Genomic DNA, 27022 nt, shown 5'->3' with positions numbered 1-27022 from the left:
GAGTTTTTCCAGCATTGTTTGTGCTTGTGTTTCAACAGAATGTGACTGAGCCACAAAAGGAGAGATTAGGATAGGTAACAAAAAAATTGGTAGCAGGGGTAGATTTTAAGGAGAATCTTAAAAAAGGAATGAAGTAGAGAGATGCAGAGGCTTAGGGAGAGAATTCCAGAACTTGGGGTGTAGATAGTTGAGGGCATGACTGCCAATGGTGATTATTACAATGGCTGCACAGAAGAAAAGTCATGCTTTGTCAGAGACAACCTGTCAACCCAAAGAGAATCAGAATAATAATTGAAGATTTGAACAGCATTACAGTTGACTTGGCATTGTTCTGATTGGGATGCAAACATCCATCTAAGGATTGTGGCTGTGCAGCTTCTTAGCACAGCACTAATAAGCAGATCAAACTGGTGAATGGGAAAGAAATAAAACTTGTAGAACTGACTGAAACATTTAACTGTAGCTGACTTCTCTAACCGGAGTGTTAGATATTTATGTGAGTTGAGATTGTGAAATGCATGGTGGAAAGAAAACCATGTGAAATTATTTTCTCTTTTACCTTTAGGACGCCAGGGAAAATCAATCATTATGATGGAAAGATAAAAATCATTCACGTGACCTGCTGAAGTTGAAAAGCATTGTTCCCTGTGAGTATTTCATCCAGTCAAAAATGTGCAATCCTACTTTCAAGCCTTATTTGAACAGGCTGCTCGACGGTTAAGTAAAGAAATAATCCATGTCTAGTCAATTTAAAAAAAACGCACTGCAGTCGAAATATTCAATTGGAGATCGTTGTACTCGACTCATTTAATCATTTTTTCGTGAGTTTTATTTAAGCAGTGTTTGTAAAAGCATAAGACAGAAAACAATTTAAACTGAAATATCTCTGAGCATCGGTTAAGAACAAAATGGTTGTATTCGCACAAATGTTCAGTTTAATTCTGAGCACTGACAACATATTGCGTTTGGTACTTTTTTGCCACAGGCAAGATAATTTACTGATTGATGATGCTATAACCTTGCTTTGTAAAGACGACATTGAGAATTTGACCCGATCCCCTCCATGAGGGGACCTGGTCAATATCTCAACTCATGAGCTTCGGTTAATGGGGAAACCAGGGTTTGAAGTTTGTTTGCAGTCAATTGGAAACCAATTTTGAATGATCTGGGTTCCAACTCCTGAGGATGTTGCTGTCCTGGACGCTCACGAGTAGAGCTAAGTGCTAAATTCTGACAGTAAACATAAGCTGTGACCTATTAAAATAGAAAACCGAAATTGTGATAAAGCAGAATGAATGACAGAAAAGCAATCAGTTAGAAGAAAGACAATTTTTAAAAATTTGTTGAACTTTTTAAATCTTTGTTACAATCATAGGATTTGTATTAATATAACTAAGCTTTTTTTGTTCGTTCAGGGGATGGAGGTGTTGCTGGCTAGCCCAGCACTTATTGCCCATTCCTAATTGCCCTTGTTCACAGGGCATTTAAGAGTCAACCGCATCACTGTGGGTCTGGAGTCATATATGTAGGCTGGACCAGGTAAGGACAGCAGATTTCCTTCCCTAAAGGACATTAGCGAATCAGATTAGTTTTTGCGACAATCAACAATGGTTTCATGGTCATCATTAAACTTTTAATTCCAGATTTTTTTATTGAATTCAAATTCCACCATCTGCCATGGGGGATTTAAACCGAGATCGGTCCCCAGAGCAGTACCCTGGATCTCTGGAATACCAGTCCAGTGACAATACCACTACGCCTTCCTGGCATTTGTAAAACGGAGCCTTGTTGATTAAGCACCAAAATGCAGGAGCTATGAAATTTGAAAATTAACCTTAAAATTCCTTGTCAAATAGTCTAATAAGCATATTTTATACTTGGATCAAGAATTTTACATGATGTGAATGAATGGAAAGTATTTTTTTAAACATTGCATCTGATCCGCATACAATTCCAATGTACATTCGCCAGATGTCAATTTGTATTATAAATCTCTCGAGACTTGTTTCTCTATTCAAAAATATACAACACAGAAATAAGCTATTCAATCCAACTACACTGTGTGGTTTATATTCCACATATGTCCGGTATTCACCTAATTATCTATCTCTATTTTAGTCCTGATATGTTTACTAGTACAATGTACCAATTACACTGGTATTAAAAGGGTGAGGGGTGCAAGTGCTGTATATACCAGCTGGCCTCCTTATTGAAGTTCAGTATACCTGAACTGCAACCAGTAAACAGGTGAGTCAGCCACAAACCACAAGCAACAAACACAGATCACAATTGTGTCTTTAGTCAGGCAGAAAGGATATGCCAATACCCACTGCAGTGGGCTTAAACCAGGTGTAAAATCCCAAACATGCCACCCCATTGCAGAGGGGCTAGGCCAAGCTGTAACATTCCATGTCACACAGAAGCCAGACCAGGCAAGGGTGTAAGATTCCCATACCTGAAGGATGCTCGAAAATTATTTGAGGTTTTTAATACAATCTGACGGCATACGTGGTTATTTTCTATCCTGGTTCCATTTCACATATAATTAAATTCATCGAACTCAAGTTCACAGATCTCCATGGTGATGGTCGAGACCCCAGATGAATTTCCGGATCCTGACCCCATCTTGCTCGACGTGAATTCTGTAGGGCTGACCAATTAGTAGTCAATGAGCGCATCCATTAAGGACGGTGGGCAGGCTCCTGAGGCTAGAGGGTGAATAGGAGGCCCTCTAGCAATGACACATTGGCAGCCTCATTGCCTGAGGCGGGAGCTACCTGTGTGTGTATGTTGCGGCTGGGCCTCAGTGGAGAGTCCAAAAACCAACTGGAATACTCAACTTCTGCTGAGTAGCTTTAATATAGGGCAAATAATTGGCCTAATGGGCCACCCTCTGCTTGTAGGTGGGTGTGACACAGCACCACTGCCCCACACCACCACCATCCCCACCTGCTCCTCCCAGAACCAAAATGGCCTAAATGCAGAACATGTTGTCAACCAGGCATCCATTCTCTAATGCCAATTTTCAGGCCTTCCTGTCTCCTGGAATGGAAGATTCTGCCCACAATCATTAAGTTCCTAATTCAGCAATTGGCCATTGCACCAATGTTAATGCCTCTGGGCTTGGTTAGGGGAAAAGGTATATACCATCTTATCCCAAGATGGCACCTCCAACAATGCAGCACTCCCCCAGCACTATATCAGCTATCAACCCTGATTGAGCCTAGACTCTGACTCAAGGTCAACCTCATCTGAAGTCGAACAGGTTGATCTGTTTAAAATGAGATCCAAGTCAAAGAAACTTCTAAGGACTGGGAAATAGTTTGCAAGAAGTTGACTATATTTAGAAGTGAGAGTTGGCAACATTTTATACTGTATATGTGGCATTTTATCCAGTAGAATAACTGTGTCTTGTCTATCCAAAGAATAACTTTGAACTTGCTCTGTGGCTGTCATATTAAAATTCTAAGCCAGAATTGAGGTGAAATGTTTTGGTTTGTTCAAGCTCTTATGTAGCTGCTTGTAGAGCTTCTGAAAATATTGACTTTTCAGGTGAAAGGTTTTTCGCTGCTGGAAGCCTCTCTCTCACCTCAAAACCTCTCTCCAGCAATTCAATTTTAACCAGGAGGATGTTTAAAATGCCACTTTTTTTTCTCCTGCTGCCCAGCTACCATTGAAAGAAATTTCCAGCTAGTTCTACAGTCTTCGCACACTCTGCATGATGGTACTGTTTAACAACAGAGTCGGAATCCATGCTCCAGTGAATGGAGCTGGGCACATACTGAGTCTGCAAGAGCAGCTGGCTACTGTAACAGATGGGAGCTTCTTTCATTGTTAGTTGGCTGGAGAGTGGCAGCACATCAACACTTCAGAAGACCTTCCTAATGAAAATAAATGTGGCAGTGAAGGAACTGAGGCTGATCCACATCTGCAAGAAATGTTTCCTGTGCCACTCTATTCAATTTTTGCCTGATGAATGTCATTTTTATCGAGCGCATTGGATGAGACTTCAAACTTAATATCTGACTCTTGTGTATCAGCTATGCAATTTTAACTCAGAAGAATGATATTTTATCATTTGGAATCATTTCTATTTCCACATTTAGAGCATTATGTGATGTTAGGTTTCATGTGGACCTGGACATTGCACTGTAGGATAATAACAAGCAAACGTTTTAACAATGCAAGAGGTTAGGAATAGGCTTCTGACAAAACTATAGAAAAAACATATTTTATTAGATTGACTGAGAGGGCAGTGGAGAAGGGGATAGCTAAGGTAGTGATAGAAGGTATTTTCCAGTATTTTTAAAATTTAGTCCATCATGAGATGTTTGCATCACTGGCAAGGCCAGCATTTCTTGTCCATCCCTAATTGCCCTTGAACTGAGAGGGTAGTTAAGAGTCAACCACAATGCTGTGGGTCTGGTGTTACATGTAGGCCAGACCAGGTAAGGACGGCAGATTTCCTGCTCTAAAGGGCATGAGTGAACCAGATGGGTTTTTACAGCAATTGATAGTTTCCTGGTCACCATTACTGAGACTAGCTTTTCAATTCCAGATTTTATGAATTGAACTTTAATTCCACTAGCTGCCATGGTGGGATTTGAATCTGTATCCTCAGAGCATTAGCCTGGGTCTCTGGATTACTAGTGACATTACCCCTATGCCACCATCTCTCTAATGTTAGCAGTAAGAGGGTCATTAATGACCATATAGGGCTAGTGAGGGATTCTGCCGGCTAAGATATGACCAAAGGTTATTTGATTACCTTTCATCAGTCTTCACTACTGAGAATGATGCTGAGTTATCGATGTGGTGGCAGCATAGGTTTGATGCTAAAACTGAGCATGTAGGAGTAGCTGCCGAGAAAGTACTCACTTAAAGTCAGGGCTCCTAAAGCAAATTGGGCCGTAGGCCTTAATGTATCAATCCGTGGTGTTAAAAGAAATAAGGGCCATGTTCTATAAACCACTACCCATTTACTCAAGCAGCTTATTTCAGTCTTGGATTGTTGCCATCAACTGGGAGGAGAGATCTATGGTGCATCTGTATTTAAAATGGTCAATCCAGGAAACTACAGGCCTATTAGTTTATCTTTGTGTAAATTGTTAGAAGGGATGATTGGAGATGTGCTCTATGTTTATCTTCAAAGAGAAAGAACTATTAAGGAATCGCAGCATATTTTCTGGAACAGTTTGTTACCAACTTAATTGAATCTGACAAGATCTATTTTCACAATCTTTATTAAAAACCTGGATGACAGATTCTGGGATCAATTTGCAAGTTTATAGAAGACAAAAATGTGTGGCAGATGGATGAAAAACAAATAGTTTCTAGACATATTTAAATTTAATGGAGGATTTGGTACCATGTCTGCCAGGTGCCTATCAGTATAGACCAGTGTAACACAGCGCATTTGGTCAGGGCTTATTCACAGCATAAATAAACCATGTATGCTTACAGCTGAGTGGAAGAAGGAACCATGGATTATAGTTCACGAATCAAGGAAAATCCATTCCCATTGTCGCCAAGCTCTTGCAAAAACAAATGAGGCTTTCTAATGTGGCATGGTCAATTAAATAAAAACCTAAAAGCACAATCCTTTCCTTGTACAAGATGACTTGGTTGCTGAAGAACACAATGAGAATGTGTTTGTGCCCAGTGTTGCTGGGTTAGTAGAGTCTAGTGATATAAGTTACTGGTCTCTTCAGCTCATCATTGCTAACTGTGCCTTCAGCTGGTTAGGGCTTAAATCTCTGGAGTTCTCTCCATAAACCTCTCCACTTGCTACCTTCCTCTCCTTTGAGAAACTTCTTGAAATGTACCTCTTTTACAAAGCTTTTGGTCACCTGTCCTAATAACTCCTTATCTGACTCAATGTCAGTTTTTGGTTAATGATCCTGTTAAGTGTCTTGGAACATTTTACCACATTAAAGACACAAGGTAAATGCCAGCTGTTGATGTGGTCTCTTGGAACTTGCTTGATTACCTTTGGGCTGTTGGCAAGCAATTTCCTATAGCTTTTTAGTCTCTCTTGCCTCTACAAGAGATTCTTAGCTCTTATATGTGTTTCATAAGACTGCCTTTGCTCTACCATTTTAATGGATGTTCACCTATTTATTTTAAGCAAGTTATTATGTCTATTAACGTAGTAAGAGATGAATACTCATAATTGTATAATATCTCACAGCATTAAGCGAAGACCGTAGTTAGAAATATTAATCAAATTTAAAGCAGAGGAAAATTGGACTGGGGAGGGCTAACACCAAATTGCCCTACATTGGGCTTGAGATATTTTCCCCTCAATATGTTGGAAAAAGAAATTCCAACTGCTGATACTTTGACTAGCTCTTTTTATTGACTGCAAAGAGTGGCATTGGGAAAATCACAGTACTACCACCTACAGCAAGACTAAAATAGGGGTCACAGTACTAGGTTTACAGGCATAGATAGAGTGCCAAATCTAGTGAAAGAGGGATGAGGCCTGATGGTGGCCACCTCTACCTCTCTTCTGCTTTCCTACCATTGTTGACTGCAGGCTCGTTCAGGGCCACTTAAATTACCTTTTACGTAAATCTCCATGAAGCTCCACTAATTGTCATTGTCCTTCTTTCTCATACTGCAGTGATTGCCTTGCTGCAGTACCATAAGATTTTACAGTTCTGAGGTGGGGACTTTCTCCATGTAAAGATAATTGGCCTTGTCTCAGGAAAAATGGGCTGGGAGTGGGTGGGGGATGGAAGTCCATGACATACATAAGTTAGTGATGCTGCCTCAAAGGAAAATCAAGCTTAACCTTTTAATTCCCTAAAACATGTTTAGATTTAATATACTTGACATGTTTTAATGGAATTTTTTACATGTACTAACCATCTGGTTTGCCTTTCAGAGTCATGTAAACGTCTAAATTTTGGTATAGATTGGAATCAAGTACTTCCTGCAATGAAGCCGAGGAAAGAGTGTCCCAAAATGTCGAACTGTGTGGTTCTTCTCGCCATCCTCATCATTGTCCTTACACGGTCTTCATGGAGCAGCAAGGAATACATCAACTTTCCAATCCAAAATCGGGAATGGACACTCAACCACTTGGCCGTTCATAGCATAACGGGGAATGTTTATGTTGGAGCTGTCAATTGGATTTACAAACTATCAAGCAATTTAACATTGTTATTGAAGCATAAAACTGGTCCAGAAGAGGACAACAAATCCTGTTATCCTCCGCTGATTGTTCAGCCTTGTAATGAGCCCCTAACAATGACTAACAATGTAAACAAATTGCTTCTTATTGATTACTCTGAGAACAGGTTGTTGGCCTGTGGGAGTCTCTTTCAGGGAGTCTGCAAGCTCCTGCGATTGGATGACCTATTTATACTGGTAGAACCTTCACATAAGAAGGAACACTACTTATCTAGTGTTAATGAAACAGGGACAATGTATGGTGTAATTGTCTCATCGGAGGGATCGGACAGCAAGCTCTTTATTGGAACTGCAGTGGATGGCAAACAAGACTATTTTCCAACTATTTCCAGCCGGAAATTGCCACAGGATCCTGAATCTTCTGCTATGTTTGATTATGTGTTGCACAGTGACTTTGTTGCTTCCTTGATTAAAATTCCTTCAGACACCCTGGCAATGGTGTCTCACTTTGACATATTTTACATATATGGTTTTAGCAATGGAAATTTTGTATATTTCTTAACTGTGCAGCCAGAAACTGAAGGAGTTACTGGGTCAACAAATGATCAGTTCTACACCTCCAGAATTGTGCGATTATGCAAGGAAGATCCCAAATTTCATTCCTATGTTTCACTCCCTGTTGGTTGTGTAAAAAATGGAATTGAATATCGTCTTTTGCAAGCTGCATACTTGTCTAAACCTGGCAGTGTTTTGGCAAAATCTTTAAACATTTCTACAGATGATGATGTTTTGTTCACCATATTCTCCAAAGGTCAGAAGCAGTATAAGCATCCACCAGATGAGTCGGCACTATGTGTGTTTGTTGTGAAATATATAAATCAGCAGATAAAGGACAGACTGCAGTCATGTTACCGTGGTGAAGGGAATCTGGAACTGAATTGGTTACTAGGAAAGGATGTCCGCTGTACACATGCGGTAGGTCTCCCTATTACCTCCGTTGAAAGATTTCTATTACTAGCTCAAACTTTGTTTAAATGTCATGGAAAACCTGTTTGCTTTGCTCATCCAAACATTTGTTCAACACCTTTCACAATCTCAGTTTGTCCCAAAGCAATTATAGCAAACAAATCACTTTTGAAGTGTAGTTACCATTGTAAAGTAGGAAGCATGGCAGCTAATTTGCACACGGTTAGGTCCCACAACAGCAGTATGATGATGACTAAATAATCTGTTTTTGTGATGTTGATTGAGGGATAAATATTGGCTAGGACACTCAAGGGGACACCCCTGATATACTTTGAATCATATGTGATCTTCTACATCCACCTAAAAGGATGAAGAGGTTATAGGTTTAATGTCTCATCCAAAAGATGGTGCCTTCAGCAATGTAGCTTTCTTAGTGCTCAGTGTTAGCCTAAATTTTGTTCTAAAGTGTATTTCTAATCCAGATAGGCTGCAGATGATATTGATCTAGGGTAGATTTTTTTTTTAAAAATGTATCATAGGTATAATATTAAATGGATTGAAACTGTTTTGTTGCACCTACATAAAAATTATATGTTGGTTGCTATACTTGAGGGAAGTCAAGACTATGAAAGGTCCACTAATGTGATATTGGGGATTAAATTATGACGTGTTTGATGAGAGGAAACTATTCCCATTGGTTGGTGGGTTGGTAACTGGAGGACATAAAAAAAAAAATGAAGCAAGAGGTTAAAATACTTTTTAAGCTTTAACAAGGGTTTACCAGGGCATGGAACACCCTAGTTGGGAGAGGAGGGATGGAATCTGTATTAAGCAGAAACCATAATAAACTTTTAAAAGAGAAATGGATAAATATTTTAAAAACAAAATTGAAAATGTATTTTGGAAAATGCAGGGAATGAAACTAAGTGGACAACTCTTTCAGAAGTAAGTAGAAGTGTGATGGGCTGAACAATCTGTATAATTCTTATACTGAACATGGAAAGGGACCTTTTGTTCATTAGTTCAGTGAATATATTAGTAAAAGTTCATGCGCAAACATTTTTAATGTTGTTGTCCTCTACCTCATTGAGTGTCATTTGATTGCTTTGTCACTCCACTGTGGCATGGAATGGTAGGATATAAATATGTGCTCATGTGTCACAGTGACTTCTCAATCTCATTAAGGACATATCATGGTGAGGTGTTTATGTTAAATGGAGGTTAGGGAGCTTCCTTGTAGGAAATTAGAGGACTTCCATTCACCTCTGTGGCTGATTGCAAAGTGAGCTGGCAAAGGTTTGACAGTAAGTCATCTGCCTGCCTTTGTAACAAAGGAATGGTGGCATGAATGTGCTTATCTGGAGTGAGGAGGGGGTGTAGTAGGGTCAAAAAGGAAGTTTTATTTATATACAGGGTGTCAAATCCAGCTGTCTGAGAACCAAACCTTTTTTTAGCTGTCATGCATGAATTTTAATTATTAAATGAGTAAAATAACTTACTAGCTTGTTCAGCTAGGTGCTGCACTGACGTGGTGGTGTGGTGGACTAGTAATTGGCTTTGTGCACCAGTCGCTTCATCCGCTGAGTGGTCTGAGCAACCCTTGACCCCACCTGACCTGGATCTGCCCAAACTGCCCAATGCGAAAACCGGAAAGATCTGAAATCCGGCATGGACTCAGCCCTGAGGTTGCTGGTTTGGAGACACTGTGCCTGTATATCCCTGCATCACTTCTTTGCACCAGCAATAAATAGCAGTTTGCGGTAACGGACCAGGTTTAACAAAAAAATTAAGCAGGTGGCCCACCCCTGAATCTGTCGCTAATAGTTCAATTTTATGCTTTCAACTCAACTACACGGAACAGTGCTGCAAATCCTAGCTGATAATACTGGGTTAAGATATGAAGTTCATATTTATCCTACATGAGTTATGCTTACTTAGCTGGAAGTAATTTTGCTTCAAATTAGCAACCCTTAGTTCCATCAGTGTCTAATGTAGCTTCCATTATACACTTCAGTTACAGAACTATGATGCTGTGCTATGAGTTTTTGTATTGGACATGAGCATTGCTGGAAATGCTGGCATTGCCCATCCCCAGTTGCCCTGGTACAATTGTGTGGCCATTTTAGAGGACAGTTAAGAGTAAACCATGTTGATATTGGACTGCAATCACACACAGGCCAGATTGGGTAAGAGCAAAAAACATTAGTGAACCAGCTGAGTGTTTATGACCATCCAGCAGCTCCACAGACACTTTTGTTGATACCAGTTTTTTTTCCCCCCAGATATTTGGAATGGAATTCAAATTCTTAAACAGCCTTGGTGAGATTTGAACTTTTTGTTCTCTGGATAATTAGTCCAGGAATCTAAATTACCAGTCCAGTGACATAACCACTACACCAGCAAATCCCTAAGTTCATTTACTGAATCTGATGTCCTTTTAGAACATTAAAATACTTAATCACAGTAAATATATTTGTATTCTGAGCCCTGAAGCAGCTTAAAATTTGGTAGTTTAACTTTTTCCTATTCTTTCATGGGATGTGAGCGTGGCCAACAATTGTCACCATCCCTAATTGCTCTGTCTGCAAACTTTGTACTAGTTTCATCCCTGAACCTTGTTTACCTAAATGTGGCTAGCTGCACTGTCCCTACTTAGCTGCGTTCTCTGGTGGTTGAAGAGGTTAAATCACTGTGTATGCATGGCTCTGTGTGTGTGCGTGCCCAAAATATTGTTACTCAGACACATTTATCCCTTTTATCTCATTTTGGGCAAAATAAAAAACAGTCATAGCCCTATTAGTTGTCACTATTTAGACCTTTGCTGGAAATTGATCTAAATCAAACATCGCTGTTCATTTGTAGATCCTAACATGTACTTCTACACCAGCAGGCAACACTTAAAACAAGTGCTTACCAATAGTGATGATTTGAGGAGCCAGCTACCTCTAAATATGCAATCAACAAAAAAAAAAATAATCCTGGCAATGTTCTTGATCACAATGTGCTTTTAGCCCTCTACTTATGTCTCCAAAATCACTTGATAAGCTGGGTGTGAACGTGGCCTGTGATCATCTGTTACTTGCTCCTTCTCTTGAGGAATTTGCTCGTTGCACCCCCAGCATTGTTGAGATTGAATGGTTGCTGAGATTGAGTACTTGCTGTGCTTCAAATGTGAAGTTATGTCCTGTCATTTCATGAGACAGCATATTGTAACATCAATGTACTATATCATTTCACTGACCTCTCAAAGGATATCTTCCTCTAAATTTTTCACAGAAAATCAATTGTGAGCAAATCTTCAGTGTATTCTATTTAGTGGGTGCCTCATGAATGAATTATTGCAATCTGAGACTTTGTTTTCTTACTTACAGCCAGTCCCAATTGACGACGACTTTTGTGGTTTGGATATAAACCAACCCCTTGGGGGATCTGTGCTTGTGGAAGGCATTACAGTTTTCACAGAGGATAGGGACCGAATGACATCTGTGGCATCCTATGTCTACAATGATCACTCTGTGGTTTTCGTAGGAACTAAGAGTGGGAGACTTAAAAAGGTAAAGTAGAATCTCAACTTTCAGATGCTGTGAGGCTACTCACTGGTCAGGACAAGTCAAGAGTGCTTCAATATAGCAGGCGTTTTTTAAAAAAGTTGATTATCTCAAGCTGCCAAAAATTCATCATACTGGAGCTTCTCTTGTTTCATAATGAGCAAAATGTGATTTGATATTCATAGGCAAGTTTTTATTTAATTAAAGATAGTTCAACCAGCAATCAATACAGCGCAATAATAAATTAACAGTGATTATCTGAGGAGTGTGTACATCGATGACCCTGTCAGTTAGATAAAACTGAAAAGAAATGGCTCAGAATAAAAAAATGAGATAACTTTTATTAAAGATTCAACACCGAAAATCTATTCTCTTTGCAAATGCTACCTGACCTGTTGTGTGGGATTATACACTTTAGAAAGCCTGGTGCAATCACCATTGACTTATTTTGACATAATGAGTCAGTAAATATTTCCTTGCAGATTACATTTATTTTTTTCTCTCAATTTTTCACACAAGTGTTAAATGTGAAATGTTCACATCTACAGTGTCTCCACAAGGGTCCCTATATAAATCTCCACATCATTCTACAAATATTCCCCAATGGAGTGAATCTCTTTAACTCACTTCTGTGATCAAAAATGCTTTTAAATGTGATTATTATCGATTATGAATAGTGCTTCAGCATAGTTACCTTCTGCTTTCTCTTTTTTTTATTTTTAACTGGCTTAAACTTGTGCAAGATGTTCAGAAACTTTCTTTGGAATTTTTCAGATTGCAATGAAGCAACACACAGAGGATATAGTGTGTGGATTCATGTGCTCCTTATATTTGTTGCTGTGTTTTATTCCAGAGTTATAGAATGAGCAAAATCTAAGCATAAAATCTGTATTTGTCCAACAGTAAATTCCACTCATTTTGTGCTAGCTTCTCAATATGAGCAACAGATAAGCTTTGGTAATTAGTTAGAAGCTGCTGCAACTGGAATGAAGACGAACATTTTTACTTTGAATTACAGGTCACTTTGATCTTCATCCCATCTTGTAATCACCCCCTCTCCTTTTTCTCCCCCTCCCTGCCTATAAAACTGTGCCAGTCTACAGTAAACAGTTATTTGGCAAGAAATTCAAAGGCTTAAAAAAATATTTCCATCACCTGTGTAAGATCTACAATTTGAATGAAGTTTGTTATGTGTATGAAATAATGAGGAGGTTTGTATGGCCAGCATTTGAATGCTTTGCGCCAGTGGCAGAAGCCATTGCACCTTTTAAGGGAAAGTTGGTTAAATACTTGATGCCAAGGAAGATCCAGGGGAATGGGTAGAGACTTCGGACAGGTTTTGCACTACACTGGCAAAGGACCTGCACAGGTGTGATGAGTTGAACTGCCTCTATCTATGTTCCTGTCATTCTACATTCAGCTAATTAGTGATTTTCTTGGTCATTTGCAGTAAATTAATCTCTGGATAAGATGCATCATGAAATGTTTCACAGTATGGCTAAGAGCCGAAGACGTGTCTACTTAAAGAAAAGTGCACTAATCTTTGTCTTTGCAGGAGTAGGCGGTTTAGCCCCTCGAGCCTGTTCCACCATTCAATGAGATCATGGCTGATCTGAAGCCTAACTCCGTATACCCGCTTTCGTCCATGTAACTTTGGTAAATAAAAAACCATCAATTGCTGATTCAAACTTGACAATTGACCCAGCATCAACATTCTTTGGCAGAGGATAATTCCAAACTTGGACCACCCTTTGCATTTAAAAATGTTTCCTAACCTCGCTCCTCAAAGGTTTGGCTCTAATTTTTAGGCTACGTCCCCTAATCCTTAATACCCCAACCAGTGGAAATAATGTGATATCTACCCTGTCAATTCCACTTAACATGTTGAAAAGTTTGATCGTCACCTCCCCTTAACCATCTTCTAAATTACTGGGATGTAATTTCTTCTTGTAATTAATGTTTAGTAGAACTTTGTCCTCTCAGATAACCATTATATCTAGGCCATCGATTAACTGTGTAACTTTCAAATGGTTTTATATGGTGCAATATGTCATTACCCTAAGACATACTTTATTTACACCTCATCTATTGTGATGATCAGTTGCAATAAGTTTTAAATCTATTCTGTGATGTAGGCAATGCTGACAACGGCATAATTATTACACATCCCTCATTGCGTTGAGCCAAGAATGATGAGCTATTTTCTTGGTGCTAAAGGCTCTTGCCTTTGGCATTCAGCTCCTGTATTCACTTTTCCATACAAAGGGTAGTGAAAATCTGGAACTCACCCTTCCATAAGGCTGTGCAAGCTGGGTGAATTAATATCTTCAATATTGAGATGAATAGTTATGATAATTATATGTCTACAACTATATAGTTACATAGGGCCTCCAGTTTATGTTTCTGCATGGATTTGAAGGTACCACAATAATCTACCAGAATGTGCACTGCCAATATGTTTAGTGCTGCAACCCAAGAATGCAAATGAATCCTTCAAATAACTTAATCATAAAATAGCATATTTTGAGAGGGGATAATGGGCATCAATACAGGATTTTTTTTTAAAAGGAATGATCTTATAGCATTAACATAGTCACGCACATTCATTCAGCAATGGTTTTTTAATGCAATACACACTGTCTGATGCTGGGGAGAACATTTTAAGAACCAGGCAGCTGTGTTTCTGTGGCAAAACTGAACCCTAAGACACAGTGTGATTCCTTTATTTGGAGAACACTGAACAAAATATATTTTTCCAGTTGAAAGCAGGCACCATTATACAAGACTGTCTAATAGAACAAGGTTCATCCATGGCTAGATCCGTTTTTCTGGTTCTAAATTTTTGATTGTGGTAAATGGGTTCTGGTTCAACAAGAGAAAACTCACCCTTGTGCCTTTCTTTCCCTCGGGATGTCTCGAAATGCTTCAGACCCAAAGAACTACTTTTGAAATATAGTAACGTGGGAAATGTAGTGTAGGGAAATATGATAGCCAATTCTAGCATGGCAAGCTCCCAATTAAATAATTGACCGCCTAATCTGTAGGTGATGTTGTTTGTAAAATAAACATTATCCAGCGCACCTTTTCTTCAGGTAATACCTTTGGATCTTTTCCATCTACTCGAGGGTAGATGGGCCTCAATTTAACATCTGATCTGAAAGGCAGTGTCTCTGACAATGCAGCACTCTCTTGTTAGCGCACTGAAGTGTTAGCCAAGTCACAGGAATAGGGTAACGTGTGACTTGAAACAAATATCAGTTGTCCTTTGCTTGTTAGCCAATATATTTTTGTTGTTCTCTACTCTGCACACGCCCTTGCCCGATGGGGAGTGGTATGTGCTGGGGTGGGTGTGCGGTTGTGCTGCAATCCTGTAGCTGCCCTCCCGATTCCCAACTACTTTAGCTTGCCTATCCTGAGGCATGGCATGGGATGGCCAACAGCCCACCACCACCACGTCTCCTTCTTCACCACCCCCCCCCCCCCCACCCCCGGCACAATGAAAATGCTGTCTTTTCTGGTACCTTCACCTGAGGTGAGTGGGCTGAGCCAGGAATTTTTCTGACTCCCGCTACCTGCCTTGAGGATGAAAATCTAGCCGAGAGTTTTTTGGCAAAGGAGTATTTTAAATAGAAAGAGATGAACATTGTTAGAAAATTTTCAATCTTTTAATACTCTCTGGCCATCTGGAACTGATTTGAATCATATTATTGTCTGCTCGAAAAAGATTGTAGTCTCACCAGCCACATGGATTGGTATCCAATTAGTAAAACAGTCAAATCTGTTGGCCTCCAGCATTATTTCCCAATTGTGTAATAGTGCGAGCCAATCCCAGGCAACACCAGAACCTTAAACTCTTCGCTGACATCTTGTGTTTAGTGGTAAATCCACCCTGTTAAATTCTGTTGTGTCTACCGTTGCCAATAGAACTCTCACCAACCCTCACCTGAGCGCACCCCTCTGCCGCACCTTACTACTTTGTATGAGTGATACTGCTTTGGGAAAATCTCTAATGTCGTGGAAAAGTTTTGTTACAACTCCAATCCAAATTTTAAAAATAGGTGAGTATATGTTGTGAATTGTATAATGTACCATATCTAGCAATTCTTTGACTGATTTCTAGTGAGAAATGACCAAAAATACTGAGTGTTCAGTTTCTGGGTTTGATATACTTGCAGCAAAATTCCCTAAAGACTAGTAATCTTGATAGTTTAAGAAAATCCATGGACCTTTTGTAAATATAAAAGTCATTCGAATCCATTATGTGGAGGCTCATGACCTTGATATTTCTGCTTCACAAGCTTGACTTTTTTGCTTTTTGTTTTTTGTATTTCTCGCTCTTAAATTTAGCCACATCTTGATTTTCTGACATCTCCTCCTCCTTAATTTAGTATCACTTTACTTTAGATACTTTATAGCCAAGACCTAGAGAAGCCACACTGGTTAATTGAAGAATGGTAAGTACTGAAAGGTTCTTGTGATAGAACAGCCACTACATTGAAGCCTGACAATTTAGGTCTCTGAAATGTCAAAAATATGTTGGGTATCAAATAGAGAGTGCTCTGTTCTTTTATGACTGTATTTCAAACTAGGTAGGGCATTAATCTTTTACCTCAGTGAAAAGTTGTCAGCTATTATTTCCCTGTCAGAGGCACTTTTTCTTTTCCTGTATGGTTAATGGAAGCATAGTTTCTGTTTCTCTTCCCATAAAAACCTCACTTAATCCCCTATATAGAGGTGAGTGGGTGCATAATTCAAAGCTATGTCCTTTTACGAAGTGTCAAAACAATTTTCCAAGCATCAAGATTTGCAAGACTTGCATGCTGGCTTTTGATTGAACTATAGAAACTAAGTTTGTGCAGTGAGTACTAAAAAGGTGAAATCTGAGTTAACTAGGTTTTCAGTGCATTTATCTTCCATGATAGCCATAATGTGCTCAAGTATCTTTAGTCTTATTAACCTTCTGCTCTCTTTGTTTATAGTCAGCAGGTTTCTCCTTTTTGATTGTATATATCTGCACTTTCTCCATTTGTGTCAAGGCTTTCAACATTTCTTTTCTTCCTTTCTGTACCCTCTCCATGTTTCAGTGCTTACCAGGCTCTTGTATTTTGGGCCCTGAGACATTACGTATCTCATGCTGGTTCTTAATGTATCTTTTCTATACACAAATGAGCTTCTTATCCATCATTTTGTCCTTGCATCTCAGCTCCATCTTGCATCCAGATGGTAGTTCTACATTGCTGAATGAATGTGTAAATGACTATAAAATATTGCACAAATATTGCAAAGTTTTGTAAATTGCTCTTCAATTGTGATATAAAAAAACTATTCTACAGTTCTTTAATTACACCATACACTGATATTTTAAAAGTTCAGGTTGCATCCTACTTTTTTTTTAGAAAGATCACTGCCTAGCTTGAAGAAAAACGTATATTGAAAAAACGAGTAGTTCAAAAAGATCACCTGGATGAGATGTTTCCTATGTTGGAACAATAAATAACAAGGTTTTAAAAGTCAGTCTCTGCCTCTCACCACATGAGCAGTCAGTAGGATTAATAGTTGGAGCCATTCATCTTTCAATAGATGTCTAGTGATTACGAATAGAACAGTCCCATTGACCCATTCTGATTTTTATAAATTAATTTTATGAACAAAAAAAAATTGTTCCCTATCTTTGAAATTGCAAACCAGTTTGGAAACTTGGTACTAAAAGGCTCAACTTTTTTTTCAATGAATGACCTTGTTTGTAAGGGCAAAACTTGTTTCCTTTGGAGGGGATGCAGATGAAAGGGTTAAAGCAATAGTTGGTCTTTATGGTAGTTTATATTATCTCAGCGACCCTTTAGAAGTGCCCCCAGTGGAATCCAGAAAGCATGTTCTTTTAACAAACCACGACTTCCTCCAATAGGTTCACACGCTTTTCAAAGCCTTAGAATTCATGGATGGAGCAATCCCCTGAGAAATTGCAAACTGGCCAAGTGTTTGGGCCACATTCCTTCATGCCATTGTCATCTGTTTATTAGAAAAACGGCATCTGAGTCGGCTGCACGAAAGCCACAACATAGTGAATAAGGTAAGCTTTCTGTTTGCCAGCAAAGAGCATCAGTCAGAAGCATAGTGTGTACTAACATATGGAATCACTCCAAGGAGCCATTCTTGGTCCAAGTTTTTTTTTTTATTCAGCCAGAAGCATAAGGCTGGACAAATGAATGTGTCCATCCAATAGAATTGGAAGGCTATTTTTGTGAGGCATTATTGCTATGTCAGTGTGAAGACTTTGATAGACTTAAAACTTTTAGTGCTTCCTAAATCTGGTTTGCAAAAGCCTCCAGCAACATAAGGCAAACCTACATACAAAGGCTAGAAATGGATTTCTGTCTTGATGTGAAATAACTTCCATTCTAATAGACTTACTGATAAGTTAGAAGATACCAGGCAAATGAAATGTGCTGTTAGTAGTGACTCCAGTTGCTTATTTTCCCTGTAGTCTGAAATTCCTCTTCTGCATTGATTTAAACCTTGATGTTGGGCAGTGCTAGATAAGTATATTAAGCTTAGCCATGCAAATTTACTCAGGCTGCCTTTCAGGATAAGAGTGATGCGAATAATTCCACACATTTTAAAAAAAAGAAATTCATGGACCGAGTGGCCCTTTCCCATGTTTAACATAATTAAACAGGCAATCATATTTTTTATTAATATGTTTAAATATTGCTACGACCTTCAAAATAATTGAATATTAGAATTGAATTGACCAGTCCGTGGTCATGTTATTTTTAAAATATCTAAAAGCTCTGTTCACCAAAGCCCTTACTTTGGGAACAAGAGAGAGCACTAAAAGACCAAAGAAACAAACGAGACTTAACTGAAAGCCTGATGTGAATTGAGTGGAAGGCACTTTGGGCTTGGCAATCATCTGGCCCTATAATTTGGCTTCATTCCCAGAGTAACTGTGAAGATTTAATGTTTGTTTTCTTTTTTTAATGAGTCCCTGTGGATTTGTGAGCTGGACTTTGAGGAGATGGGTCAGCAACAAAGCGCTCACTGGCCTGACCTGACCACTGCATAACAAGCAGCATAACACAGACAGCAATTTTTTTTATTATCTTGTAAAATCTTTTGTGTTTCAGGATCATGTTCTTTGTCTCTTGTAATGCAGCGCAGCCATCTTCTAAAGTGAAGAAATCATTTTCAAATTCCTTCACGTTTTTGACATTTGCTGGAGCAAATATTGCACAGTTTAGATGAGTAGCCATAGGCGGTCTGCTTTCCTATTCAACTGACTTTTAAGTTTCCAAGTTCAGTAAAGCCTGACTCATTTTCCTTTTGGATATTGCTTGAAGTTTCAGGCAGTTTGCAGTCAGCTAGGTTTCTGCTTCATTCCTGCTAGGCATGGGAGTGGGTAGAGAGAGTCCAAAGTTGTTTCTGTGCCCATATTGTGGTGTGGTGAAAAAGAAGATATACCAAAGGGATAAAATCTTTCATACCGCTGTCTGCCGCTTAATGAAGCTTTTTATAAAATTGGCCTTAGGATGTTAATCCTGCAAATGCAATTTTTTGAAGAAGCTAATAGTTAACTATTTTCAACCCAGGCATTAACTTGGTAGAACAGTGATGTAGCAGAGCAAACTGGTGGCTTGTTGCATTTCATTGATGTTTAATGGACAGCAGGACATTGCCAAATTATAAATACTAAGTGACGAATCATGTCACCAGACAAAATGGTCAGCAGTGTTCTTTGACCCAGTTATTGACATTTTGTTCATCAGAAACCTACTGAGATCATTGCAAGAAAATAGCATTTGCACAAAGGTGTATATTTAGTATTTCATTTTATTGTTTTAACAACTGCATTACAACTCCCTGCCAGTATAAATAATATGGTCCAATGCTTATCTCTGATTTAACTGTGTGCTTAGTGCAATAATGCCTTGATGGCATTTTGAATTGGACCAGGCTTTGGACATCTCTATGGTACTCACCATCCTTATTTTAAGCTAGGAACGCAACTAGAGGACTTGGCCATTTGGTCCATTGACCTTACTGTCATTTGTTTAGTCTCCGTTTAGTTTTCGTTCCACCCTCTTTCTCCATATCCGTTGATCCTTTAAAAGAAAGAACTTTCACTTTTATAGTGATTTTGGCGATTTCAACACTTCCCAGGATACCTTTGAAGCATTGTTACTGTTGTAATATAGGGAAATAAAACATATATTGTGCATTAGCCATGGTATCCTCACTGCAAGTCTTGAACACAAAAAAATCAAGCTGACACTCCCATCAGTACTGAGGGGAATGCTGCACTGTTAGAAATGCTGTCCTTTGGATGAGACATTAAACCAAGGCCCTGTCTGCTGTCTCAGGTGGACATAAAAAATCCCATGACACTGTTTCAAATAACATGGGAGTTCCCTCGCCCTGGCTAATATTTATCACCCAATCAACATCACAAAAGCAGATTACCTGGTCAATATCACATTGCTGTTTGTGGGGTCTTGCTGTGCATAAATTGGCTGCCAAGTTTCCAATATTACAACAATGGCACAACACTTCAAAAGTGCTTAATTGTCTTTGGAATGTCCTGGCATCGTGTAAGTCTTTTTTCTTATAGCAGCCAATTTTCACACAGCAAGATCCCACAAGGAGTAAAGCAAAAAATAACTAGATAGATGTTGGTCAGAGCATGGCAAAAACTCTCCTTACTGCTTTTCAGTTAGTATCATGGTATCTTTTATATCCGCCTAAGAATGCAGACCAATGTCTCATTCGAATGATAGCACCCCTAACATCCCTTGAGCACTGCTTTGAACCATCAGCTTGGTTTAGATGCCCAAGTCTTTGTGAGGTGTGGCTTGAACCTGAAATCTTCCAATTTTGAGTTAGTGCCACCACTTTAGCAACTTATTTATTTGGAAAAGTGTTACAATGTAGCAAATAGTTTTGAAGAACAGTCAGAAGTTCAGATAACTGCAACTTGAAAATGTGTTTTTCTTTTTAACGAATTTACCTTGCTATTGCGTTACAGCTTGTTAAGTACACTTAGGTTTCTATTAAATATAATGGACTAGATTTTGTGCTCACCAGTGATGCAATAAACAGTGTTTGCTGCTCCTCTGGAAGAAAGCTGTCCACAAGGATCTAGCAATCTCTGGTGTGGATGTCCCCTTTCCCATTGTCAGTTTAAATCTGTTGAAGGGCATCTTCAGGCATCCATTGATGTCATCTAGCAGGTTAAGCAACTCATCGCTTTGAAGAATTTCTCAAGAGCAAACCAGGAAGCAAAAACCACTGAATCCCTACACTTTTAATTTTGTTTTACAGATAGCGGAATGAATGAGTGGGATATACATATGGGATTAAGGGAGAGGTTAAAAAGTATTATGAACAAACTTTTGAAACATTTATTTTTTAAAATATGGTATTTTTCATTGTAGAAATTAGACATTCCAACAATATAAAATTTGCCTTTCAAGGCCAGTATGGCTGTTTAGCAGCAAGTTTGAACTTGATGCATTGTTTAAAAAAGAACCCAGTTGTACCTAATTCAAACATATGCAACTTTTTCAAGGAATTTTCCAGCAAAATTAATAGGGTAACAGTTGAAGTTTTCATCAGTTCAGTGATTTCTAATCGATTACAGGCTGGGATACTTCAACAGGTGCACCCTATGCGGGGGAAGCATTGAATTACTGACAATTTCTGGATGTCCATGTTTAATTGGGCATATGCAGACTCCAGAAATTACTGTCAGTTTCAGAGGAGTAATGATGGCAAACACGGACCATTTTCCTGCCACTGCTGTCACAAAATCTGGGCCGTTGTACACAGTCACTCTCTTGAGATATTTGAAAAGGCATTTCTTTGACCATGCTGTGAGAATTTGCACTGTAGATTTCTGTAACACTTGGTGAAACGTACAGGTGATTGTTTTCATTTGCTGTGTTCAGAGGTCCAGGATCAAATGGTGATATAAGCAAATTAGGTGAAATACCCTTGTGTGCGACAAGGACTAGGGTATTACAATATTATTTATCTCAATGTACCTGTTTCCTCTCTCTACCCCAGGTACTTATATTGTGTAAGGTTACTGCTTATTTCTTGACAACTGTCCTGCATGTTGTGTTACGAGACCAATGTCTTACCAATGAAGTCAATAGTGGACTTAATTTGATGGGAATGTATTTTTTTATTCATTCATGGGATGTGGGTATCCATCCCTAATTGCCCTTGAGATGGTGGTGGTGAGCTGTCTTCTTGAACTGCTGCAGTACAGGTGGGATAGGAACATCTGCAATGCTGTTAAGAAGGGAGTTCCAGGATTAGACCCAGTGACAGTAAAGGAATGGCGATATATTTCCAAGTCAGGATCATGTGTGGCATGGAAGGGAACTTGGAGGTAGTGGTGGTTGCATGCATCTGCTGCCCTTTTCCTTCTAGGTGGTAGAGCTCGTGGGCTTGGGAAGTGCTATGAAGAAGCCTTGGTGAGGTGCTGCGGTGCATCTTGTAGATGGTACACATTGCTGCCACTGTGCATTGGTGATGGAGGGACTGAATGTTGGAAGTGGTGGATGGGGTGCCAATCATGCAGGCTGCTTTGGCCTGGATGGTATCGAGCTTCTAGTTTGTTGGAGCTGCACACATCCAGGTAAGTGGAGATTATTCCATCACACTGCTGACTTGTGCCTTATAGATGGTGGACAGGCTTTGGGGAGACAGGAGGTGAGTTACTCGCTGCAAGGTTCCTAGCCTCTGATCTCTTGTAGCCACAGTAGTTATATGACTAGTCCAGTTCAGTTTCTGGTCAACGGTAACCCCAGGATGTTATTAGTTGTATTGGGAACATAGCGTCATCACCCCTGAATTTAATTAGTTAATTTATATATTTCAGCCATTCAGCACTCATTCTTGTTTCTAGTAAGTTTTCCTGCATTTCAGGGACAGTTCCATAACTGAAGTATCAGTCTGAGAGCGCAAGGTATATTTTAAGCTTCCGTTTTAAGGCAACAAATATGAAATCATCGATAAAAGTACTTTGGTGTCTTTCCCACTTAGGTTTCTGTTTCTGTGGGGTGTGGGGTGGGAAAGCAGACCTTTATATTTACTTAAAAAAATAAGTGTAAGCTCTGCTTGTTGGCCTTTGAAGCTGCTGAAATCGTTGATATAAAAGAAGCTTGCAGAATTGTCCTGTAAAAACCATGTTGGTATTCAGAGCCTGCATGGAGGGCCATGGATTCAGAGGGTTTTGGCAAATAAATTGGTTCTAATTCAGAGCAGTGTGGCTAGCCATGTTTTCAAAGGATAGATCTGCATTCAGAGACTGAACATTTGAAGAATGAAAAGCATATCTAACATTCATTGCTTGGAGACCAAAACCACATTGATACAAACTTCTAGAATAGCTGTTTGATTGATTGAATGACACACGCTGTGTTTAAAGCTGCCCTGCATTGCAAAGCTACTCGGAGTGGACTCAGGAGAGCTGATTTTAACCCCTGCCTGCCCAGGAGGAATAGTGAGGACTGAGCATATACTGAGATGGTGGGGGAGGAGGAGAACACACAAGGGTCATGAGGACTCGAAACGACAACTCTTCTTCTCCGCCGATGCTGCCAGACCTGCTGAGTTTTTCCAGGTAATTCTGTTTTTGTTTTGACAGTGTTAGCATGCAGGTACAGCAAGTAATTAAGAAGGCAAATGGAATTTTGGCCTGTATTGCTGGGGGTTGGAGTTTAAAAATAGGGAAGTCTTGTTACAACTGATGAGGCTGCACCTGGAGTACTGTGTACAATTTTGGTCTCTGTATTTAAGAAATGATATACTGGAATTGGAGACCATTCAAAGGAGGTTCACTAGACCCGATTCCTGGGATGAAGGGGCTGACTTACCAAGGACGGCTAAACAGGTTAGACCTTTATTCATTAGAGTTTAGAAGAATGAGGGGTGATGTTATTGAAATGTACAAGATTCTGAGAGGGCTTGACAAGATAGGTGTTGAGGAGATGTTTCCACTAGGGGGGAGTCTCAAACTAGGGGATAGTTACAGAATAAGGGCGCACTCATTTAAAACTGAGATGCAAAGGAATTTCGTCTTAGGGTAGTGAAAGTTTGGAATTCTCTACCCCAGAGAGTTGTGGAGGCTAAATCACTGAAAGCATTTAAAGAGGAGGTAGGTAGATTTTTGAAATATCGTGAAGTTGAGGGCTATGAGGAGCTATGAAAGAGGAGTTGAGGCCTGGGGCAGATCAGCCATTATATCAAATGGGGCAGACTTGAGGGGCCAAATGGCCTACTGCTCCTTTTTCTTATGTTCGTCTAAGCCACAGCTCTCTGTATCCACCACCACCATTTTTACTTTGCTTGGTTTCAGGCATTAGAAGCTCACTGCCCCTGAGCAGTGGGTGCCCAATTTAAACAGCAAAGTCACATCCCAGTTCCATCATTATAACCAGGGCCTTGACTTAAAAAAAAACACCTAGTCTCAGAAAAGGTTCTTCATGGATCAGGGGAATCAGTTGGCAGGATAAGGGGAAGAATAAGTCTGAAGATCCAACAGTATCTGAGACAGAGTATCAGAGTTAAAATGATTTGCATTGATCATATTTCCCTGGTGGGGATGGGCTCTAAGATGACACTGAACTAGCCTTTTCTTTGGATTGATATGTTTAATAGTACATACAGCACCAGCTTTGAAATCTTTTTAGGTTATCTTCAATGACTATCAAGTTACCATCTGACAGTTGTAAATGATTCTCCATTTGATTGATAATTGTTTCATCACTTGAGAGAGAAACCCTTGAAGTTTTGAAAGACTGGATTTTAAAATATTCCAGTAGCAAATGGTTGCAGTATCCCCATTTTTTTTCAATTGGTTATGACCAAAAGAAAAAATTCCTTACACATTAGGCTGTTTAGGAAGCTAATAAGCAGAGTTCTTCATTCCAGCTGTTCTGTGTATTCTGTAAAACCTGATGCAGCTGTGATCTGTTTCTGATTGCAGCAAAAGCAAATAACTTGTCCAGACATCGTGTTCTAAAATAGGCTACTGATGCTGCCAGACCTGCTGAGTTTTTCCAGGTAATTCTGTTTTTGTTTTGGATTTCCAGCATCTGCAGTTTTTTGTTTTTATTGCAATGTTCTTCAGTTGGATACGTTATCTTATCAGGTCTCTCCAGATTTGAGGGTCTAGGTGAAAGCCGCAATCCTGTTGCAGCAACTGAGTAGACTCATAGACGTTTACAGCACAGAAGGAGACCATTTGGCCTATCGTGTCTGACTACACTAATCCCATTTTCCGGGGCTTGGCCTGTAGCCCTGGAGGCTATGACAATGCAAGTGAATATCTAAATACTACTTAAATACTACAAGAGTGTCTGACTCAACCACCCTTTCAGGCAGTGAGTTCCAGGCTCCCATCACCCCCTGGGTGAAAATATTTCTCCTCAACTCCCCTCTTAACCTTCTACTGCTTACCTTAAATCCATGTCCCCTGGTTATTGACCCCTCAACTAGTGGAAAAAGTACCTTTCTATGGACTCTATCTATGCCTATCTAAGGATGGCTGCATTTTCGAAACACTTGTGCTGAAATGAAGCTTGTCTTTGATCAAAATGCAAACAGTTTATTGATTTTTCATTAAATTTATGCAGTGTAAACGAACCATGTTTTTCTCTTTTTAAAAAAAATATTTCCAGCTGTAGCAAAAATGCTATTAATGGACAGGTGGCACACAAACATGGTCATTACTGTGGTAACATGTTATATAGAAAATAGCTACAAATAAACAACTGTTTTCATAAAGGGTGATGAAAAAATAAAAATGTATAATTTGCTATTCCTCATATCAGTAGGGCTTTTGTTTTAATGCATGGAGTTTAGATTTAGTGCTGTGCAACTTGTACTTGATTTTGCTTAAGTGATGGCAAATATGCAGGCCTGCAACTTCATGCCTGCACCCAGAGGCACGTCCAGAAAAACACAGCCAAGAGCCAAAACAAATACACAATGGAGCTTTGAGTGTAATTGAGGTACAATGTGCCCAAATCTTCTCAATTATGATTGTCTATCAATCCCCCTGTCCGAACACAGCTGCATCCATAATAATGGCCCTGCCTTAGGTTAGAATCTTACGGCCATGTTTCCTGTAATTGCATTTTCTGGGAGGCCCTCCTCAAAGTTTCTATTGTATTTTCAGGCGCAGCGGGAAGCAAGTAATTTTTCTGGTGTTTCTTAGTAATTTTTGAGCGTTTTTTTTTCAATGTATCCTCGCTGAGACTTGCACTTTATTTTCTATTTCTTTTAAATGCATTTTATGGCATCAGTCACATTTAAAAATTGAAAAGCTTCCCCAATTTCAGGTGCCTTAATGTGTATGAACGATGCCGAAATGAGTTGAAACTGCAATCGTCATGCTGAAAGAAGGAATATATGGTGTGCATTTGGTATTTTGCTTGGCATCAATTGTTTGCATTGATTTTTGCTCATTTGCAATAATTTTTACATTTGGAAATGTCCTATTGCCATTTGAGCCGTCTCTTTAAATGTGCCGTTCAGCTCTGATGTTGCCATTGGGCCCTGACCGCTGTTTTAATTCTTACCTGAGCGGGGAAGCAGCTGAAACTTTCCTGCTAAGTGAGCTCAAGTCAGTGGATCAGAAGCAAAAGTGCTACATCCAAGCACCACAAGAAAAGATCAGATGCCCTCTGTCTCACACCTGCAGTTTAGTAGATAAAGTGCTAGCTTCAGGAAAATGGATCCTGGCCCCCAACTGTATGTAGTTTTATTACATCTGAGAAGAAGGGGAAGGTGAGAAGCAATTTTCAATTAAGCTGGAAGAGGCTTGGCTTGTTATTTGAAGCTTAGGGATTTTAGGCTTTGGGGAAATGTTAATAACCACAATGGAATGCAACCCCATAGCGTGATGGTTCCGAGTGAACTGTTAATGGCCAGCTTTATTTTTGTAAAAAAGAACTATGGACCATAATTGTATACTGGCAAGTTTTTAAGTGGCACGAAGTCTGGTTTCCTCTGTTGAACAGTGTTGTGGATTTCAGCAAGGTATTTGGTTTCTTTCATTGTGGATTAAAGCTGTCTTGACTTGCCCCAAAATCACAAGAATCCAGCAGGAATTAATTGTGGAGGTGGAAGTCACGGGAGCTTCTCTGGGTGTGAAACTGCAGCATTTCATTTACCTTCAAGTACTAAATTAAGCTCTTTTCATGAAACTTAATTGGGTTTACCTGTGACTTCTTTCTATTACTTTTCCTACCATCACACTCCCTTTCGCGCCTCTTTCTGTCATTCAAAAGTACTGCATTTTATGTCATGAGACTTTGTTTGCACACTGTCCCTAATAATAACACACATTGTTGACCTAT

General features: G+C 39.4%; 1 protein-coding gene across 3 annotated transcripts in view; it reads left to right on the top strand.

Annotated features, from left to right (window-relative positions):
• The window catches only part of LOC121282617 (plexin-A2-like), a 470357-nt gene that overhangs the window by 71519 nt on the left and 371816 nt on the right, over positions 1-27022 (top strand). For 2 of the 3 annotated variants that reach the window (XM_041196398.1, XM_041196397.1), the window contains 3 exons: positions 566-647; positions 6890-8112; positions 11475-11657. In XM_041196398.1, the coding sequence (XP_041052332.1) occupies positions 6943-8112; positions 11475-11657 (1353 nt within the window). In that variant the 5' untranslated portion in view covers positions 566-647; positions 6890-6942. Of the gene's footprint in view, positions 1-565; positions 648-1497; positions 1540-6889; positions 8113-11474; positions 11658-27022 lie in introns of those variants that run through there. The other variant, XM_041196399.1, reaches the window with a different exon arrangement.

The sequence above is a fragment of the Carcharodon carcharias genome, chromosome 9 (assembly GCF_017639515.1).
Source record: "Carcharodon carcharias isolate sCarCar2 chromosome 9, sCarCar2.pri, whole genome shotgun sequence".
Classification (NCBI taxonomy): domain Eukaryota; kingdom Metazoa; phylum Chordata; class Chondrichthyes; order Lamniformes; family Lamnidae; genus Carcharodon; species Carcharodon carcharias.
This window is presented reverse-complemented; position numbering and strand designations above follow the sequence as displayed.